The 15,078-nt window shown below is 39.0% G+C and overlaps 1 protein-coding gene across 1 annotated transcript; it reads right to left on the bottom strand.

The window, feature by feature from the left end:
- Positions 1-2,491: 2,491 nt before the first annotated feature.
- On the bottom strand, positions 2,492-14,402 carry naz (nazgul). Its single transcript, XM_020958336.2, has 5 exons — positions 14,135-14,402; positions 11,682-12,334; positions 11,294-11,357; positions 3,109-3,255; positions 2,492-2,968 (listed from the first exon to the last, which is right to left on the bottom strand). Exons 1-5 carry the CDS (start codon positions 14,230-14,232, stop codon positions 2,719-2,721), a joined length of 1,212 nt encoding a protein of 403 aa, XP_020813995.2. The 5' UTR covers positions 14,233-14,402; the 3' UTR covers positions 2,492-2,718.
- Positions 14,403-15,078: the final 676 nt, after the last annotated feature.

Raw genomic sequence — 15,078 nt, 5'->3', positions numbered from 1 at the left:
TGTTTATTTACTCATCTTCTCGATTACGGCTGGGCGTTTGTTTACAATCCGCGAAAAACCATAATCGCTAAGCTTTCTCACAGGTGTCTAAAAAGCTTGAGAGTTGTAACAAAGAGAGTTGAGCAAATTTTCAGCAAAAGAGAGTAGGTAAAGCTTAAGAGAATGGCAGGGTTGTTAGGTGAATAAAATAAGTTTTATTAATTGAATTTAATGATTTTAATAATATTTGGTAAATATAAAAACATTTAATCTAACCAAATAACCATTTTAAACTACAATTAAATAAAAAGATGTAAAGGTTTTATGAGTATAAAGACATTATTCTTGGCACACCTGGCGTATACGTAATATTTCAATAATTCAAAAATCAAAAGAGAAATCAACAGTTTAAGAGTAACAACAAGCACTCGAAGAGAGTCAATTAAGCGGGCTTTTTATGGGCGGCTGTTGCTCCCGAAAAGCTCTACTCTACACTGAAAAAAATACTATTTATATGATTTTCAGATGCACATGGTAGAGGTGGTTTAAAGGGAACCCTCTTTCCGGCAGTTAAATGGAAGCGCGTAAACTGCATATTATGGTAACACGCCATGGCGGAAAGGTAACCGGAAACGTAAAGCTTTTCGCCAGGAACGCAATCGCTTTTCCACACTAAGAGCTTTCCAGCAGAGCAAAGCAGCGTCGGAAAAATGTGGGGGAAACCCAGAACTGGGCCAGTGAAACGAAGTAACTCCGAAAAAAGGGAAGCATAAAATTGCCGAGGAGGGGGGATGTTGTTGGATGAGTCTGGATGATGATGGGGGTGGTTATTTTTCCGAGGGACGACCAGAGGCTGGCTTTTTGTTGTTGTCGGGGCTGTGCCGCCTGCCAACTGACAACAAAAGCGCCGCACGTAATATAATAAAGAGATTTTCCATAGCATACAAAGCGGGGCTGCGTCGAGACAGTTGCATGCGTCCTGCTGCATGGAACGAAATTTGCAAAAGTTTTTAAAAACTAAACTAACTTAATTAAGGGTGAAATTTAATATATTGGGAAATATAATATATAATAGCTTGCAGTTTCTAAAACAAAACCTGTAATTTATTATTTGTACTAAAAGAATTTGATAAAGGTTGGAACCTAAATGGAATAAGCTGTTTTATTAACATTTTAGAAGACTTTAAAACTCTGGCCTGTTTTTTAAAGACGTGTCCTAGCTATAAATAAAATATTTTGTAGGTATTTGTTGTATTTAAGAAATATTAACAAATATACAATATTAATACTACAAATAATATATCTTTTAATGTGTTATTATTGTATTTAAACCCCATTTTTATCCAGCAAATAATCCATTTTATAGAAACTCCTTTAAAACGGAGATTTGTTTAGAAATTTCTTTGCATAAAAAATTATTAATTAAAAACTAGCTAAACTTTTTTTTTGCAAATTTATAATAACTTTTTCAGTGCATTTCCTGGTCCTCTGATTGCGCCGACTGTCTGCCAGTGCCAGGTCCTTTTCTAAGCCCCGCATTGTACAATGTACACACATTATAATAGAAATCGGTTTTAGCTGAACTAAAAATAATTGGCCTTGCATCTCTGTCTCTTGTTTTCCGTCCATACATCCATACACATCGTACATACTATATATATACATATGTATATGTATATAGATCCGGATTCCGGACTTGTGTGCGTTTTGGGGTCCTTCGCTGGTGCTGTTGTTGCGGGTAATCAACAGTTTGTTGGCACGCGCTGCCATTTTGGCCCAAGGGTTGCGAGGGGCGCCATAGAAAGGCATTTCGCAATTAGCCCATTCTTGTGTTCATGGGAATCCCCCTCGGCATTTAGATTTCCAAATTTACGATAACCATTCGAGAGTGCTATTTGGGTTTTATTTAGAGGAGCATGAACATGAATTCTCTAATTGAAATAAGCCTTAGACATTTTATTTTTGAGCAGGACTGCAATTGTCTGCTCTCTGGGTTTATGGGATATGTTATCTATAGGTTCTTTGTAATGGTAATAAGATCTGTAATTAATAGAACATATGATAAAACAGGCTTTGTAATTTGCAGCAAATCACTAGAGCTTTTATTTAATTAAATTACAATCCAAGCATCTTCAAAAATAAATTGTATTTGCTAGCTTAATTCGACTAAAAGCTTTTATAATTATTGGTACTTTATTTGTAATGTATATTAGTAGATCTTTTCTACTTAAAGAACCATTATTTAAAGAATTAAACCTGTTTAAAAAGTTACTGTATGAAATAAATATCCCAGTCTTCCGGAGGACAAACTTTTTGTTATTCCCTAAAAATCCCCAAAAGTGCTTTCTGCGCTTTATATTATTTATGCAAATTTCTGGTGACTGTCCATTCAGGTCTTTGCCAGGGATTCTCGTTCAAGCGAAAGCATTTGAAATTGGAAATAAATCAGAGGCACAAGCAGCAACATATTTAGCCCTTCGCTCTGTAAAAAGAAAAGTACAAACTCAGCAAATTCTCGGTGCTCGCACATTAAAGTTGCATCTATTTCCGGGATATCAGGGGGGCGGGCAGTGCAGAGTTACTGTATACATAAAGTCAGGGAGCCATAAAAAAAAGGGGGAACGGACTGAGGCTGAGGCTAAGGAGGAGGCTGCCTAATGCGGCAATTGTTAAACCAAATGCAAATAGACGTTGCAGTTGGCAGTCCCTGAGGAACTCAGGCCGCGTGCCAGGCATAAATCACTCCACCAATGTCTGCCGGTCCACCGAAGCCCCTTCCGCCGCCCGGTTCGTTTCCGTTTCCGCATCCGAATCCGCTTCAGCATCCGGCGGTGCCTCCAGCCTCAGCTCAGACTCCGCCTCCAGCGGCAGCTCCTTGTCGACGGTTAGTTTGGTAACGGTCTCGAGAGTTCTTATGGTTTGCATATATAGCTTCTTGGCCAACTCCTTGTCCTGGCCCGGCTCCGAACTTTGCACGATTTCGCAGTCACTGCAACGAACAAGAGAGGCGAAACGGTAAAATGGCAAAAAGGCAAGTTGGTTGTAGTAAAAAGTGGCCAACAAAGTGGCGCTAATGCGGCCAACAGGATCTGGAGTGAAGCGCGTCGTGGCCATGGCAACTGCACTCACTTGAAGTACTCGCCGGTGACTTCCTTCAGCTGGGGATCCGTGGCCAGGCGGATGGCGCACTGGGCGCCCTCGTAGGGGTTCTTCATGAACAGCCACATCCATGGGTAGGTGACCGCCTTCACGCAGATGGACGACATCAGTGGCGAGCTGGCCGGAAACGGAAATGGAGGCAGAAAGTTAACCAATTATGTAGCCATTGTCAATGCGAACAAGGAGCTTAATTTCGGTGGCAAGTGTTTAAACCAAAGGATGCTCCTTAAATGGATTTTTCAGGCTTTATAAGTTGTATATTGTAAGGAAATATCTAATGAAAATGTCTGAAAACTTTAAGCGGGAAGCATTATAGATAGTATTAAAAAATAACAGATTTTCCCTTAAAGTTCCAGGGAACTCCTATGTTTAATCTATATAGTATTATCACAATCATTTTTATTACAATATTTTTCTATATTCCCTTTCATAAATTTCCAAAATAACAAAAAACCCTAAGATTTATTTAATAATAAAAATCAAAGTTTGTAAAACATTTGTATGTCCATCATAAAAGAAAATAAATGCGGAAGAGATTTCTTCTCTGATTTATTTACATCGTTTTACCCCAATAAATGTTGTGGGCAAGGAAAATACATAAGTACTTATTCTGTTGATTGCGCTTGGCCAGTTAAATTTGTTTTGATAAACAATCTGTGGAATTTTCGTCAACTTTGTAAGTTATGCAGAAACTTAAAAATTAACAAAACAATTTATTGCGGAAGTTTCTGTTCCTGCTTAGCATTCAACGCAGATTCCGCTTTAATTTAAATAGTTAAATCCCAGCTAAGTTTTCTGTAAAGTTTGTACTACTCTAAATCCAGCCTCTTAAGGAAACTTCAAACAATTTCCTTTTTGGTGCATTGTTTTAATGACATTTTCAATTGGGGCGATAAAGGACGATGGGGTGGTGGTTGGTGGTAATGGTGGAGGCCGCGTTGGCCACCAGATGTCCTCCATTCAATTCAAGCGCTCAAGCGTTGATCTCCAGCTTTTGGCCAACTCCGCTGCCGGCAGCTGGGCGTCGGCCAATTTCAGCGGCTGAGCCCAACGAGTTGTGTGAAATGGCCACCCACCAACCAGCCCCCATGCCATTTCTTTCACTTCCCGGATTTTCTTTTCTGCACTGAAAGAAACAAGCACTAAAAATGTTTTGGCTTTTGGGATCTTAAAGTTTACTTTTTATATTTTCAATGACAATAAGTATAAGTACTACCTTTTTAGTAAAGTTCTTGAATAAAGTGATATTCAATATTTTATATATTATTTTTTTCTGTGTGCTACAGATGTTGGCTTTTCAGGAAGGATTACGAACTTGCGCGCAATTTGCTTAGCTGTCGCTGTTAACGTTTCGTATCCGCACTCCCTTTTTTTCCTCTTGTTTTTATTTTTTTGTTGCCTTTTTTTTTGGTTGTCAGACGGGCAACGAACGGTGAACGGTGAGCAAGTTCACCGACACTTGAACACGATAAAACGATAAATAAATAATTAATGCGTTTAACTTTTCCATTTACGCTTTTTCCGTGACTTGAGCATTAACTGCTTTTCATTTTCATTCATTTCATAGTACGCACAGTTCCAGGCTTCACAATAAAAGGGTCATCATGTGTGCATAGAGTTGGGGGTGTCTAAGGTACCAACATAAGTACCTAAATATTAAGCTACAATTTTACTAAACTTTAACTGAATAATGTTCATTATAAATGTTCTACAAAATAAATAAAAGTACTTTATTTTAAAGGTATACATCCTAATGATGATTTCTAAAATACATTTATTTCTAAGAAAGGTATTATTCGTTATGTTTTAGGTAATTGTTTTATGTACTCTCTTCTATTAGTTTTGAAAATCCTTTAGTACATCCTTTTTTTGTTATATTATTTCCCTAAATTATTTTGTACCTCTTTTACAATAAAGTACCTTTCCCATCACTATGCGTTCATGTGTCTGACCTGGCCCTGGACTCTGCTCTTTTTCCACCTCCTCCTGAACCCCTGGAACACCCATTTCCCTGTAAAAGTTTATACTCCTTGTCCCTGGGTCGAGGCTGGTGTTGATTCCATTCATCGTTTTACGCCAACGTTTTCATAGATACCAGTATCTGTCCTTGCACCCTCCGACCCACCCACAATCCACCCGCCATTAAGCCCTTCTCCTATGCCCTCCCATCGCCACACCACTGGTTGCATTTTTAAAGTGCATAGAAAGCTGCAGGAAAAAGAGGAAAAAAGGAAAATGAGGAAAACGTCTAAGCCAAAAAATATAAATAAATGTATGTGTACCAGGTCGTGGCTTAGACTGGGGGTTACTGCTTAGGTCCACTGATTAATGGGTGTTTACAATGTAACAATATATTGGTGGGATTACTAGGCGAAGACTAATAAATTTTCGGGATAAAATGGGAGATTTTTGGGTGTTTTTTGGGTATTTTAATTGAATTTTTATAGAGAATATAAGGATTTAGATAAGAACGACCATTTAGGTTCTAGGTTAACTTAATTAATTATTTTATTTAATTTAATTGTATATTAATTAGTACATCAGCACAGCTAACATCTATAAAATAACTTCTACTGCTATTTACACTTCCATTTGTGCTATTCAATAAGCCATAGTGCTCTGCTTCAATGGAATTAATATTGCGTATACGCCCCGGTAGCCGCCATGTCTGATATACTCACACACCTTTCGGGTTCGTGGGATTGGTAAGTTCAGCTTGACTCGCTAAGCTGCAGCAGGGCAAAGTTCATTTAAAGACCCGACCCGTGCCACCTGCCACCGGCAGCGTGGAAAATCTTTTACCTGTTCGTGTGAGTGCGCTGCAAGCCAAATGAAAAAGCGCAGCAAAATGGCTTGAATGGGAAACAGAACAAGCCCTTTTTCCGACCATTTTCCTTAATGCCACAAACGATGGGCCACGGGCGGAAATTGAATCCGCTCTTGGGCAGGAATTAATAGCATATACGCCGTGATAATTGTTTTTATTGGAGGGAAATTTAAGCTCCTGAGGAGAGTTCGATGGGGTTAAGTGGCTTTCTACGGCGATTAAATATTAATGGAACATATGGTTTGTTCATATGTCCATATGGTGGTCAAGGATAATAGCTTGATTTTCTTTACTGGAAAATCATTTTTGTTATTTATGTTTCATCTTATCATTTGTTTTCGATTTTCTCTTCGCTTATTTAACGAGTTCTTTTCATTGCTAAGCATACGTTCTGCTAAGAATCAGGGAAAAAGAAAATCTGCATTGAAATCCCAAATGCATAAGAAAAGCGAAGCCTTGTTGATAAGCATAAGAGCCGCAATCTCGAAAGACCAGCAGGTATCAGTTTTCCATCAATAGCAGCGCATAAAAAAAAACCCCAGGAGTGTCAGGATGTGGGCGGAGTCCTGGCAAAAAAAGGAATTGCATGGATGAGACTGACAGCTGCTTCAGCACTTTTACAGTTGCCAACGAAAGTTGCGACTATGTCCGATATAACATATATGTATATATATTATATAAAGGATTGTAGTATGCAGAGAACGGAAGTAAGGAAGGAAGCGGGGGATCTAGGGGTTACTAGGTGAAGCACAACAAAAGTTCAATTTGGCGCTACAAAGTCTGTAAAAGGAAAATCTACTTGCAAAGGCGAAACATGTAACAGAATGCAGCAGCAAAAAGCACAGCAAGGCAGACATCCGATGGACAGGAAGCCAATGCATGTAAGTTTTGTGCACTGCAAGAAATTTGCTTAAATTTACATTTTTAAAGTTGAGAAATAATTGAGGATTATCGAAAGAGTTTTTTGATTAAATTAGATTACACATGAATACTTTAGAGAAAAGCAAGAAGTGCATTTATCATTGTTTAATCGGAGAAAATTGTTAGAAATCATTTTTAAGAATATATTTTTATTCCAGAAATACAAATTTTAAGTTTTTAATATTTTTACTCATTCCAAAGTATACACAAACTTTAACAATACAACTTCTCTGTCTCAATTCGTATTAAATACTCCGTCAGAAACTTTTTTCCATTTTTAGTGGCCAAGAAAATCAATTCTAAATATTGTATAGATTTAGAGAACGGATACAAATTTCTCTCAGTGCTGCTCCAACATATGTGTACTATGTTATGTGTGTACATCAACCAGTCTTGCCATACATCCAAGCCCATGGAGGACGCAAACTCAACCCACTCGGTACATCCATAGCCACTTGATGTTGCTTCCGCTGTTCATTTGCTGTTTTATTGCCGCTGCCCGCAGCAGTTGGCCAAGTTTCGACGAGAATGGGAATTTTTTCCTGGCCACTAGAGGTGAGCATGTGTTTTATTTCGTTTAATTTGCTTTGACTTTGCTCCCCTCGCTGGCGGCTGTGCCAGTTGCAGGATAACAAAATAAGGATACATTGTAGCAGGTTGAAAACAATGTTAAAGTTGAGGCATATTGATAAGAAGTCTTTTATCAACAGATATAGTCTTTAGCAAATTAAAACTAATTTAAAACTTTTGAAAAATAAAAGTCAGGATTGCCGTAGAATTTTCCCCAGACCCCAATTGATCTCATCTAAGATTCAGTGCTCATCTCTAGGATGTGAGTTTGGTGGCTTGACGCCACCATTGTTCTTGGGTCACGTGCTATGGCAATAGGAGCAGAGCGGAGGACCTATTACCTATTGCTCCACATCTTTGTTTCCCCATTTCCAGGTAAAACCATCCGCCATTCTGGCCTTCACCTGTCAAGGTGCTGCGTTTTATGTCCAAATGATTTGTACGCTCTCGCCGGGGCCGAGGTATTTGATTTCCTTCTTTCGGGCCACTTTTTTGCTGCTGCTGTATTGTTATGGCCTTTTGCAAATTGTAATGACGCATGTTAACAATGTTTCATACTCTTGGTAGGCAAATAAGGAAAATGGGGGAACGGCATTTCCATCCGGTAGTTAGGACTTGTACGAATGCAGACAGTACAATTTGTTGCTATGATGGATTATGATTTTCTGGCTTGTGACAGCCCAACTTTTGCCACGGCAAGTGTGTCTAAATCTGAGGCACTCTACCCTCTTGCCACTTTACATCATTTATTGCCATTGAATTGTGTAATTTGTTGTACGTGTTGGCCGTGTTAACATCCACTGCCATTGTGTGTGAGCTGGGGTGTCTGGAGTGAGCTCGTGCGTGTGCCACACACTTGAGCACCTGCTCTCCATTGTCCTCGAGTGAGGTGTGTCCACCTATTGTTCTACGCTTTAAGGCTTTCCAATGGGCTCAGCTTTTAATACCTATTTACATGTGTAAATGGTGCTCTGTGCACAATAACTTTGAAATCTAATAAAGCCTTCCTAATACTTAATTAGAAAACAGGCATACATTTCATGCAAAGTAATACATTTTAAACCTCAATAAATGCTACACAAATATTTTAATCTGCTCAATAATAGAAAACTTTGTTTTTTTTTGGGTATACAAATTATCATTTAAATAATAAATATGGTCTTAATGCCACGCGTGAAATAATCTACAAACATTTTGTTGTCCCCAAAGTGGACATCCTAAATATATGTGTTTCCTGCGAAATGATTTCGCATTCAGGGTCGAGCGGTGTCCGCTCTGCCCGCACATTGTCCGAGAATTCTAATTTATAACTGCCAAAAATAAAAAGAAATCAAAAGAAAAACAAGGGAAAACTTTTGTGCCAGCTTAGGAGGGCATCAATAAATTTCGCATTAATTCTGGACCCGTCATTAGGCGACTGGGCCAGGGCCACGTTCACGTTCATGGCCAGGAGTTAGTTCACAGTGTGGCGCCAAACTGGATGCTGACAACCAGAGATGCCAGGATTTTAATAAATTATGAAACCTTACATTATTAATTTAAATTTTTTTTAGGTTTTAATGAAGGAAAATATTGGAATTATTAACAAGAGTTCTTAATTCTATAATTTAAATTGTCAAAAGTAAATTGTCAAAAGTAATAGTTTCTCCATGAAATGCTCAATACTTGTGCTAAAATAAATATATAGGAGGATTTATATTATAGAGTAAAAAATGAAAATAAATTCTACACTCATTATTCTTCAATATATTTTTGAGATTTAAAACCACTTTAGAGTTTCCAGAAAATAAATCAAATATCTTCCTTTCGCCAGACATTTTCTAACTGATTTATATTCTCCGTCGGAGCTGATGATGATATTTTTTATGGAATATGAAATAACTTCTAGACTCTTCATTCTTAAATATAATTTTAAAACTACTTTTGACACCTCAGAAAATAAATCAAATATCTTTCTTTTCACCAGACATTTTGCATCTGATATATATTCTCCTGTGTTGTGCTGATGATGATGATGATCCCAAAAGAAGTATAAATCTGTCCAGAAAACTGCCAAAATGTCAACGTTGTTGGCAACATCAACAAAGCCAGCAACTGTCACCGGGGTGTGTGTGTGTGTGTGTGTGTGTCTGGGTCATAACTCAAAGCGACGACGTGGCAGGCCGGCGGGCGAAGTTGACCCAACCAGGAGCATGGTCTGTCCTGGCCTGAAACTAAGTCCCCTCTGATCCTGACCCCTCGCCTGCCGCTTCAATTGCGGCCGACCCGCGTCTCTGACTTGGCCACTTTTAATTACCGCATTTGGCCTTTGTTGCTGCCGCCCTTTGGTTGGCTCGCTTCGTCCTGTGACTGTGCCAGGACGAGGCCCAGTGAGAGTGCGAGTGCCACTCGATGGCAGCTCATCTGCATCTGATGATGAGGACTGGGCGTGGTTTGGGGCAAGTTCATTGCAGCTGTTGTCGTTTGCTTTGGTTGCCACCCAGACCCATTGTTGAGGCACAGCAAAAAAATACACATTAGTTTGTTACTTTAACAAAGAGAAACCTAAAGATATTTAATACCATAAGTAATACAACTTTTCTCTAAATTCTCTTGAAATTAATTTATATAAAATTCAGTGTGGTAGAATTATAACCCTTTTCTTCAAGTGCACAACTGATATGGCTCCTGATAGCTGTTGTTGCTGGCATTTAGTCCTTCCGCAATTTGCAACTGTTTCTCGTGTTTGCACATCCTTTTCGGTGTATTGTGCAAATGCCCTTCTCCACTGTCCTTGCCTTTTTTCTCACAAACTCACAACTAATTTGCATGCCTTAAAAATGGATTTAGAAATTAAATGTAGATCCCAACATTGCAAAAATGGTTACGGTTGAATATGCTTTTGGCCTAAGTGCTGGCAACTAATGGTAATCGTGTATAATAAAAAATCGATGGCAACCAGAAGTGACCGTGAGCCGTAATGAGATTCTGGTTTGGGGAGAATTGTTTAATGTTCTTTTCTTTGGCTTTATAACTTGTGCATTTACGGGGTGTAGGTTTATTTCTTGATTTATAACTATTATTTAGTGGCTATTAAGTTTGGAAATTAAATCAATTCAATAGAAAAGGTTGTTTAAACATATACGGTTTTTCTAGTTATATCATTTGGATTAGGTTTTACTATCCACTGAATTATGGCTCATTTCTTATGAGTATTAATTAAGAGTATTTATCTACCTAACAATTAATCTAAAACATAAGCAATATACCCAGTTGTTTAAGTATTATCATTGCCATTTAAAGTATTTATTAATAATTTTATTATTTCTCTGAATCTCATTGCTGTCCTTGCATATATTTCCATATTCCAAGTATCCATTTGCATTAGGCCGGTTCTCAGTATTTGGCAAACTAATTTGAAATGTTTAAATGAATTTGTCCTTGATATTTGCTGTCCAAAAAGAAAGAGGAAAAGCGGAAAGGGCCTTTTCCACGCCCAAGTGACTTGGCAACTTTTTTGATTTCATCAAAACGAACCGCTCCCTTTTAACCGACATCAGACATAGATAGAAACAAATACGTACAAGGATACAAGGATAAGAGAGAGATAGGGAGAAGGACCGAAAGAGACAAAAACTAGTCCTGCTTAATGAAAGTGCAAAACTTTCCCGCGCGGCCACGAAATGAGCTTAAAATGTAGTTAAAGTTTCAGCTGCATTTTGCACTTTGCTCCGCTTTCGTTTGAATTTCAATTTTGGTTGCGGGTTTTCTTTACCAAGTTTTGGGGGTTTTTTCTCTTGTTTTAACGGGGATACCCTAGAAATTCTCTACTTACTACTATTTGTTCTAGTCACTTACTTGCGAAAGTGTCGGGTCCCACGAACGAGTCCTGGGGTGCAGCAGTTGACCGTGACCGCAGTACCTGTGGGGAAATTAGTGCAGCTTTGTTATTTGTTTTACCAAAATCAAGAATGCACACAGTGAATACCTCAATAATTCAGAGTGCAGGTTATGCAAAGGAAATTATTAATTAATTTGGAATTTAAATGCCATTTACTTGTGGACTTTAAAATACTTGAAAAACTTAAAAAACCCCTTTGCAAAGGCATACAAAACCGTCAAACTCATTAATTAAACCTTCACTGACTTAATGAGCAATTGGGATAGCCCCTCGAAAAACACTGCTCGAAATGATTACAGTTCCTCTGAGTGCAGTTCCCAAATCCCTGTTGGGTTCTTCTCCTACCTTTTAGTTCCTTGGCCAGCCAGCGAGTGGCCAGCAGGACGCAGAGCTTCGAGTGGGCAAAGGCTTCACGGGCATGGAACTTCACCGCCCAGGTGCCCACATTCAAAGGATCGTCGAAATCGATTTTGGCCGCCTGATGGGCGTGGGCCGAGACGAACACAATGCGTCCTTGCTCCGAGAGCTTCAAGTGCGGGAGCAGCAGGTGGGTGAGCAGGAAGGGAGCCAGGTAATTCACCTGACTGTGCCGCTCGAAACCATCCTCTGTGGGCACATGGGTATTGGCGAAAACCACGCCGGCATTGTTGATGAGAATGTCGATCCGCTCGAATTCCGCCATCAGTTGGCTGGCAAAGTGATGGACACTCCGGAGTGAGCATAGGTCCAAGTAGCGAGCCTCCACGAAATATCTGTCCGCCGGATCGTCGTCCTCGTCCGGTGATATAATGGGTGTGCGGCATCCCAACTCCCGCTTAATTATAGCCGCCGTCCGTTCACCAGCCTTGAGATTGCGGCAGGCAAGGATTATGCGGCCACCACGTCCGGCCAGAGCCTGGGCTATCTCGAAACCAATGCCGCCACTGCCGCCGGTGACAACAACGATTTGCTGGTTGATTTGATTATCGTTTGGACAGCGCTGGCCGCTCATTAAGGTCCTGCCATGCGGGTGAAGGAAACGAGAGATTAGAGGGAGGAAGGAGCTCGAGTTTGCCTGTGTGGCTAGTGGTTTATGGGGTTAGGTAATGATGATGTCCTGCATCCTGCAAGTCGCGTGTGTGCACTCGGAAAATATTACGGATACAAGTCAAGATTTACTGTAGTTATATTTACTATAACTATACAGATTCTCAAGACAATTTAGATATGAAAATGAATACCTTTTTCCTGAGTGTTTTGGGTTGACATTTGACTTAAGTTTGGCTTATTGATAGGCGTTAATATAATCAGCAGGCACAGTTGAATGATGCCCAAATACAATTAGGGATTTGACCAAGTCTGCCCTCAATATCGATGTAGTAAATGCTAATTTATTTAACTTAAAGCCTTAGGCAATATTACATTTAAATATGGCATTGAACAGCACAAATGCTATCCATTTCATCGATGCTGATTTGCATCACAACAAAAAATAGTCAAATACCATAGAACTCAATTAATTTGACTGACTGTATTATATTTCATTTGCAATTAGTTTAATTCGTTTAATTGGCTTTTACATTTGCTGTTGGTTATTGGGTCCTAATTAAGTTGAACTGAAAAATTTAGTGAATACAAATTTTTCAACTAAAATCAATATTAATTAAATCCTCACTGTTTGCAGTTAGTCATTTCCCTTTATATTATTATCACCGCATTCCATTTACTGCACTCCATTTGACACATAGCTCCTAGATCCTCCATCGCATCCTTCATTTTGGAATTCGTTTGGCATTTCATTTACTTTGGGCCAAACTTGCTCAAATCCACTTTGTACATATTTTGAGGTGGCAAAAAGGAGGGAGTGGAGGGTGCGAAGGCTTGGCCAGAGTGCCATATTGCAGTCGCTGCCATTTCCGCTTCCGCTTTTCCCTTTTGCCGGCTTATACTAACACCTGCAACTGCGAAGTGCGAGATAGCGCGGGGTCACAAAAACCGCGATGCTCCGAGAGAGAAGGAATAACAAAAAAATAATACGTGGAAGTAAGAAAGTACAGTTGAGTTATCCCGACTAAAAGATACCTATTAGCTATAAGTGCTCATGTTCTATGATTTTTTGTATCCACAAAATTAAGTTAAATTGTGTTGAAAGGGCCATGAAACTAATTTAAAATATTTATTTATAATTTGTAATATTTAACTGAATAGTACATTATTTAATTATGTATTTTAAAAATTGATTAAATGTTTTGAATATACTTTCAAATGCTGCAAACTTTTATTTAAATGGTAATCCAGACAAATGTTGTGTAGTAGATTTAAGAACTCCTCTTGGAAGTTTATAATTTTTTTAAATTCAAAACCCATTCTAAAATATCTAAATTAAATGTATTTCTCTTTACAAATTTTAGAAATTGAAAATAAAATAAATTTATTTTTCAATGGAATTCAATTATTTCGAATTCATTCCCATTGCAATAATTTACTTTACCTAATTAAGTGAATCCCCACGAATTGGGAATACCCTACAAGTACCTCGCGCACACCCAAACAAAAAAAAAAGAAAGAAATTTAAAATAATCTTTAGATATTACATATTATCCGGGTCTTCCCTGCAGCGAACTCCGGCTCCGGGTCGTCCGTCCCTTTATGAAATCCACTTAAAAAGTATTTCGCGAAAGGCGACAAAGGGACAGAGTTTTTACTGGGGATGCTGCGACATTTATTTACGTGTGTCCGAGGGAAAAGTTTTTAAATCCCCCCGAAATGAAGAGGTGGAGGAGGTGGAAAAACAGTTTCCGTTGAGTCATCGCACTCACCGGATTGTAATCACAACGCCCACCGCCAGGGCAGCTATCGTGGGCCACCATGTGGCGAAGGGATCCGCCTCCTCGAACATGGTCAGCAGACGTTCCATTCTCGGGTTTTTTCAGTTTGTTTGTTTTTTTTTTTTAAGGAACTCTTCTCCACTTGCTCACTTTCTTTCGCTGCACTTTCCCTTCCTGCCGGATTGATGAATGGAATGAATGAAACGAACAGTGACGTCGTCTGACCGGCACAATAGTTGAACGCGAACTGAGCTGGGAACTAAAGTAATAACTATAAATTCTCGTTGCGTGGACACCCGCTGGTCGTGGGATGTACACACATGCCTGTAAAGTGCAGTGATCTCTCCCTAAAGTGAACGTTATTTTGGGAAACAGTTTGTAAGTTATAGAAAGGTCTAGAAATTAAAAACAATTCCATACATATATTGTGTAATATTCTAGTTAAATTCTAAATATCCTACTGATTTTACGTTATTTTGGAAAACAGTTTGTAATCTATAGAAAGATTTAGAAATTTAAAATCAATACGTATTCTTTCACCTGTATAATGAAATATCCTTCTACTAAAGTTGGTATATTCTTGCCCATTTCTATGATTTCTTCTTCAATTAACATATTTTTCTAATAGATTCTGGAAAGTTCGGAAGGTCCACTCTGTCCCAGTGATCACTGTATAAATGCGGGCTAGTGACTGATGTTGAGAGCGCAGATTTCCCGAGCCGGTCCGGGAAGATGCTGCTGACAATTGAATTTAAATGTCCCCTCCGCTCGCCATCGCCTCCTATTTTTTGTGCCACCCTCTCTACAAAAAAAAGTCACCGGCATATTTTCAATTTACATAAATGCTTGTTGCCCGGCATACAGAATGAGCACTGGAGGGAGATGGCATTAGATAGAGACCCCTAGTTCCTCTTTTTTTCGGTTCGTTCTTCTCA

The sequence above is a fragment of the Drosophila serrata genome, unplaced genomic scaffold, assembly GCF_035046125.1.
Source record: "Drosophila serrata isolate PLE 108 unplaced genomic scaffold, ASM3504612v1 contig_241, whole genome shotgun sequence".
Lineage (NCBI taxonomy): Eukaryota > Metazoa > Arthropoda > Insecta > Diptera > Drosophilidae > Drosophila > Drosophila serrata.
This window is presented reverse-complemented; position numbering and strand designations above follow the sequence as displayed.

Bases quoted from the DNA above. Each gene is read 5' to 3' on its own strand.
- naz (XM_020958336.2), bottom strand. From the start codon at position 14,232: ATGGAACGTCTGCTGACCATGTTCGAGGAGGCGGATCCCTTCGCCACA. The intron at 12,335-14,134 runs GTGAGTGCGATG...CCCGCATGGCAG, and splicing joins GGCGTTGTGATTACAATCCG to GACCTTAATGAGCGGCCAGC. The intron at 11,358-11,681 runs GTAGGAGAAGAA...ATTTCCCCACAG, and splicing joins GCTGGCCAAGGAACTAAAAG to GTACTGCGGTCACGGTCAAC.